The sequence below is a fragment of the Crassostrea angulata genome, chromosome 1 (assembly GCF_025612915.1).
Source record: "Crassostrea angulata isolate pt1a10 chromosome 1, ASM2561291v2, whole genome shotgun sequence".
Taxonomy (NCBI): domain Eukaryota; kingdom Metazoa; phylum Mollusca; class Bivalvia; order Ostreida; family Ostreidae; genus Magallana; species Magallana angulata.
The window spans coordinates 25,085,287-25,092,343 of record NC_069111.1 but is presented as its reverse complement, the minus strand read 5'-3'; the positions used below and the strand labels follow the sequence as shown (position 1 = coordinate 25,092,343).

Genomic DNA, 7,057 nt, shown 5'->3' with positions numbered 1-7,057 from the left:
ATTATATACTTAGCAACGAAAAAGAAAACATTCCGAACACATTCGCAGGGGTGTGCTATGTATTACTACGCTGCGCAGCCAATGCCGTTATTCGGTAATGCTACAAGACACGCCCATTTTGTGTCACTCATGGTTTACAAGGTATTGGGTTTTAGGGTTCCAAATTGATTCGTAATATTATCGAGAAGGCTACATCAACGCAGCTACAATATTGCTACATGTACCGGTATTTCTTTTATCTTGCTTGTTACATTACATTCAAATTTGGTTGATCAATTAAAGTTCACAAATGGAAAAATTGTTTTAAGCTCAAGTAGAGGCTCATTACCAGATTTAAGAAAAGAACTTATTGAGGACATTTTTTTTTTTTTTTTTTTTTTTTTTTTTATACATCTGTTTTACATCTCTATTTTTCACTTTTACCAGTTCCTGTAGATGTCTGATTTTACTACACATAAACAAGAACAACAAATCTCTTCCCCTATTATTTATTTATTCATCATCCTCAGAGCGTAAACGAGCATTAGGATTAGTCAACTTAATAGACAGCTGCTGGGCACGCTCCACGATGTCCTTCCTTTTCTTGCTGGAAACATTGTGGGCAATTTCTGCAGCAAAAGTCCTGTTCTGCATCAGAAGTACCTCTAATTCCTGAAAAATACAGACATCCAAGTGAATATCAAAGAATACATCCACGAATACATGTACGGTACTTTTTAGTATACCTGGGTAGTTGGGCTGAGGTTCAATTTTTAGTTAAAGCTACATTTTTTTTTTTTGGTTATCTCCAACTTTTGCCATATCAGCTCTTAATTTTTACTGTTATTCTCATCACTAGAACACACTATCTAGGGGTATGAGGCTATAGCACTATTCACTCTCCACTACATTCAGGAATATAACCGTTGCGTGCAACATTGAAAACTGGTAAAAAATGACTGCCAGTACACAAATAGGGAATACATGAAGAGACCCCCCCCTCCCCCGGTTATTATTATTTTGGTAATAACTCAAATTTGGAATAAATTAGCCCTTAATTTAAAATTTTAGTGTTAATATTACTATTAGTTGGTAATTTGTAATTAGTTAATAATTCGGCCAAATTAATGCTAAAATAATCATAAAACCGTTTGTTTACAGTTATCTTTAAAACTTTATATATAATGGTTGTAACTGGGTCAAAGGGTTGGAATAATACCCCAAAAATACACTGAAATACAGAAACTAATAATTTTATTTGTCATTTAGCTAACAAATGTATGAATACAAAAAGAATTAAATTTAACAAGAATAGAATTCCTGGGTCCCCCGCCGGTCAAGCAGTATACTAGTATCGAGTCTATCGACCAAGGCTGATTTAGGAACTTGACCAAGGTATTAGTGGTATAAACATTTGGTATAAATTTAATGAAAATCCATTAAAATTTGTTGGCATGAGAGCACTTACAAGGTCAATTTTTTGATAAAACGGAGTCATTATTGTGGTCGAAGTCCCATAACTCCAACAAAAAGTTTCGACCAATGCTGATTTTCAACCTTGACCAAGGTAATAGTGGTATAAACATTTGGTATAAATTTAATGAAAATCCGTCAAAATTTGTAGGCATGAGAGCGCTTACAAAAAAGTGTGATGGACGGACGCACGCCCGGCATTTCTACGTCCCCGCTCCGCGTTGCGGTGGGGGACAATAAATTGGATCTAATTCAAATCAATAATGACACTTAACAATTCCTATTCTACTTGTATATATTTTGATATTATAAACTAACTTCATTGTGAATATTAGTGGGCCCCTATAAATTATTGTGGGCTTGTATAAATTGAAAAGTTGGGAGCCTACATGGCCCCTGGGTTTGAAAATGTAATTTGCAACCATGAGCTTGACGCCTTAAAAAACAATAAATAAAATCCGCCCACCCGCTCCATATTTTTTGCAAATCAGTGTGAGAATCTAAATATTAATTTTATGTGGCCTTGTAGATATCCTCTATATACACACAATCATAATATGATTTACTTAACTTTCTTCAATCTTGAAAATTGTTTATCTTTGACTTATTTGTAAATAATCCCAACAAGATATATACCTTAACATTGTGAATAAGGAATTTCTTGAAACCATCGGGCATAACATGTCTTGTTTTCTTGTTGGATCCATAACCAATGTTTGGCATTTTGTATTGTCCCTTGAATCTGCGACGGACTCTGTTGTCAATTCCTTTTGGTTTCCTCCAGTTTGACTGAAAATAGATTACATCTTCAATAAATATAGGAACTTGCTACTACATGTACTGAAAAATTCATGGCATTACATAAGGATAACTAAGATCCATGACCCTGAAATTTAAAACCAAATGTAGTATGCAATTACTGAATTTCAATCCCGATGGAGTGACTCTAATATTAGGATCCACATTTAATTTTCATTCACCACTTCCTTCTTTGAACAATTAATAAATTGAAAAACCCTGCTAAAACCTCCCCACTAGTAACCCCAGAATTTAAGTATAGATAAATTACTGCAGATCTAAAGTCTATATCTTTTTATCTGTAAATTCTTAATTTAAATGGCAAGGGACAACATCTGTAGTGAAAGGGATTAAAATTTGTGGCATCACAGATTTTCAAATGCTGTGGTGTCAGATAATTTGATACACAAGTCCAAACTACCATTTTTTAAAATCCTAAATTGCAAGTTTTCTCTAAGTAAATTTTCCTAAACGGTTACATATTAACAACAAAATGACTACACGTTCTACAACTAACAAGGTCAGTTACTGTATGCAAGAGTGTTAATTTGATATATATCCTACAAAAATAGCCCTTTAATGAGCAAGTCTAGAGGTCAATACAATTATATTTTTATAAACATAATGAGAGTATAATGCAGAGGCATATTACATTAAAACAGCCTGGTCCTATTTTATTTCAAATTTAATTAAGCTACAATTCAATTGAAAATTGATATACAAAATTTGTTTACAAAACAAACTTAATACAAGGGTACCACATTATTTCAACCCTCATTAAGATTTGCTCCCAATGTTGAGGCAGGTATGAATGATGTGTTATGACTTCGAATTTTTCTATAAATAAAATTTGATTTCAAAATTGTTTTTGCGGATCAAAAAAATAATCTGCATATGTACACTTCATCACTAATGTTTCTGAAGTTTGTTTTGTTTACAAGTGATGCATAATATGGATTGAATAAATTCAATCAATTGGGGAACAAAACCAAATGGTCCCCTTTTCTATACACACCAATGAATTAGTTTTTGTGTGTTAATTCCCATTTAGTTGATATTTTTATTTACTTTAAATATTTTCTAATTGAAAAGAGACCGATTCTTGGTGTAAATTGGTTTAGATCAAGAACTTTTTAAAGATAATTGATTTGTATGGAAAATTGTTTGATACTATAACAGCCATAAAATCAGACCAAACAGCTTTTACATTTGCCAATTTAGAGTTAGAGGTTCAATGACATGAATGCAAAAATTTAATACAAAGAAGACAAAGTATCAGGCCATTGTCTCCCACCTCATTGAAATAACCCTGCCGATAAAATTTTGTTAGCAAAAATTCAACCTTTTTTACAGGGCCTAAAAAAAAAAGTTGTGTGTTTAGGGTAACCCGACCTAACCTAGAAAAATGCCCCGATCCTACCATTTTTAGATGTCTGTTTTTATCCGATTGTGAATTTTATATTATTTTTATTAAAAATTCTGTTTTTAAATATGACACAAAAAATCATTCTTAGGATTCATGCAGAAAAAAAGATGATAAAATAAAAAAAAATCCCTACCTACCTAATCTAATTTTTTCATCAATGTTACCCTAAACACACAACATTTTTTTATAGGCCTAGTTAGTTTTTTATGGTACAATGTTTACATGTTAGTTCGTCAAAATACTTTTGTTAAAATTTGGTTCAATCAAAGAAAAGAAATAAACAATTCTTCTGTTAATTGAGATTTTTATTTTCATTTTTGTTTTAATTAATTTTTAATATAAAAAACTTCTAATTTGAAAAAAAAATATTCCCTGTCCTCCCCTTAAGGTAGCTCCATACTCGTAAAATTCTCCGAGGAAAGTTGAAAAACCGAACTGATTTCGACTTAATAGACTTAAATGTCATCAATTGTTAGAAAAAATATACAAGTCATCACACTTTTTGAGATGCCGGATAAACATAAACTAAATCATATTTTAGCAATAGAAAAATGTATTTTTTTTTTGTTAAAAGTAAAATCTTGTAGGCAGAAATTTGTTTTTCTTGTTTAATTTTAATGTCAACCTATCAGAAAACTAAAATTACAAAAATATTTTAAAATTAATCGTTGGAATAAGAAAAACTATAGCATTTAGACATACAACTGAGAGAAAAGTCAGAAAAAGAGTTATTTCCCCTTTGCATAGATAAAATATATAAAAATTTGGAAAATTAGTATAAAATTAAGTGCGAAAATATCTTAAACCTACCAATAATTCTAATTACATCCACGTGATTATATTCACATAAAATAAATAAAACTATCTGGCACAATTTTTAAAGAATTCAAAGTTTTACAAAAAAGTGTGACGTCACAGAACACTGGATCTACTTTAAGGTGGAAATTTCAAACAGGATGGCCCCAGCAAGCTAATAAACTATTTAGATAAAGCCATTTTAACAAGAGATGTTTGTGAATTACTAATGAATCCCCTCTCCCTTGAAGACTGCTGTAAAGGAAATGAACGGAAATATATTTTTTTTAATTCAAAGGGGCATAACTCTGTCAAAATTTGCTTGATCATACCCAAAATCAAACTTCACCTAGATATTCTTAAGATAAATTTGTATACCAACTTTCAATAGGTGAGACCTCTGCGAAGAAAATGAACGGAAACTTATGATGGACCAACTGACTAAAAGACAGCAGCAAAGCAATATGCATTCCTTTCTTCGAAGAAAAGCATTACAAGAGCTTAAATCTTCAATGGGATGTCATTTTCTAGTTTGCTCCTCTAATATTGAGTAATTTCTTCCTTATTTGCAATGAAAAACTCATCCATATTTATACATAAAATCAGATTTTTTTTTCAAGAGTCGATCTTCTCTATTGCGTAAAATTGATGCTGTTTTAGCTAAAATATACAACCCTGAAAGTTTGACTTGTGTTGTGTTCAATGAATTCACATACATTAGCCAATGAGAAGACAGTTACAGTCGTCTGACCAGTTCCGAATAGTTCAATAGTTAAATAGCAAAAAATCAATGGAATAAAAAATGGAGAAAAAAATCAATTTTTTAATATAATTACGTATTAATGCTTGTTTGAATTCTGCAGTAGTTTCATTTTTGCTGTAATGTACGTATTTGTTATCGGTCTGAGATTAGCCGACCTACTTTCACTTTGTAATAAATCCAGGTCATTGCAATGCTAATATGCACATAAAATCGTCTGTCGGTGTCTTAAATAAACACTTGTAACAAGATCTATTTATTAAACGTAGGTTAAGTATGTATTCTAACATACCCAAAGGTAAACAGGATAAAAAATAAAAACATAAGTGGATGAGGAATTTTATTGAGCCGTCATTTTACGAGTTCCGAATACCCAATTTGTTTCCGTCTGTTTTAGAATTAAATGAAGGGATGGATTAAACATGCAAAAAGAAACAGTTATGCTATTCGGAACCCATCGGCTTATTCGCAACTGGTAAAATGGCTTCCCGCGTAATTTGCTGGAAAAAATTTTACATTGAAAAATTAAATGCAGCAATGTTGCATTAATATCAGCAGGGATATGGTGTATATCGGCCAAAAAGTCACATCTAAAAATAACACCCGGGAACATTTTTCATACCGCCAAATCTGTACCCTATTCGGAACTGGTCAAACGACTGTATTTAAGGTTGTCTTTGTCAAATTGTTTGACACATACTGCCCCAAAGTCTTAACTTTTGTTATAAAATGGCTCAATGTATGCCGATAATTTATGATTAAACAGTTATACAAACCTTGACTCTGAGGTACCGGTCAGACTGATGCCTGATAAACTTCTTTGTCCTTTTCTTGACACATGTCCGTTTTACTAGGGGTCGGATAGCCATTGTGACTATCTGAAATACACAATATGCAATTATGTTTAATATATGACACCAAGCTAAGTTATAAGTAGAATTTACAGGCATGGTCTAATAATTTATATTTTTTTACATTCCATATCTATATTCTTTCGTTAATAAGCAATGTTATAACTTTACAAAAACTGTCAGTTCGACAGAAACAGAAGGCCAAAGTCCCCTTGAAAATCATCAATGCTAGAAAGAGATGTTACACATTATTTGGGGATATATTTGTTTATCGTTAACAATTACGAAACAGTGCCATATTATTGTTGTTTAAATGAAATTGGGTGTTAATAATCAGCTTAAGTCTCAGGATATCAATGTTTACATGATATATGTTGGAAAATAAGTGTGGAAAATGACTACTACAACAGCTAAAATTCATTATACGCCAGAGATTGGTGCATTAAAGAATTGTCATTAGAATGATTCTTTTCTGTAATATGATTTAACAATTATTGAACGATTTTTCAGGATTTTAAAATGGAAAATCATGTTTTACAACCTTATGAGAGAAAATAACCGGAAAAAGGAAGTGTAGAAGGTTGGACTGTATACCCCAAACGTGTATACTGAAATTAATTATCAAAAAACATACATCAAATGAAAAAGGCTTGTTTTGCTATTAAATACTATTATGATTCTAACTAAATGATTTATTGATTTATTCTATTTTTTTCTATTCAAAAATCATTTTATGAATATTATTGAATATGAATATAAAAACTTTAAATCTGAGAAATTATTTTAGTCTTTTGCATCATTGATTAAAAGAAGGCTTTCTTGCTGACATACTCGTTCAAATCTAATATTAACTTTATTTAATATCAAAACTTTACTGGAGTACAAAACTGACCGTATGTGTATATATAACGGAATATTTCGAAGAATATAATCTATATTTGGCTTCGTTAGCTTTCTTCTTTAATTAGTTAACGC

The 7,057-nt window shown here is 31.2% G+C and overlaps 1 protein-coding gene across 1 annotated transcript; it reads right to left on the bottom strand.

The window, feature by feature from the left end:
* Positions 1–472: 472 nt before the first annotated feature.
* On the bottom strand, positions 473–6,665 carry LOC128156697 (60S ribosomal protein L32-like). The gene is made up of 4 exons (XM_052818945.1): positions 6,624–6,665; positions 6,008–6,109; positions 2,089–2,241; positions 473–651 (listed from the first exon to the last, which is right to left on the bottom strand). The coding sequence occupies exons 2-4, from the start codon at positions 6,098–6,100 to the stop codon at positions 493–495; spliced, it is 405 nt and encodes a 134-aa protein (XP_052674905.1). The 5' UTR covers positions 6,101–6,109; positions 6,624–6,665; the 3' UTR covers positions 473–492.
* Positions 6,666–7,057: the final 392 nt, after the last annotated feature.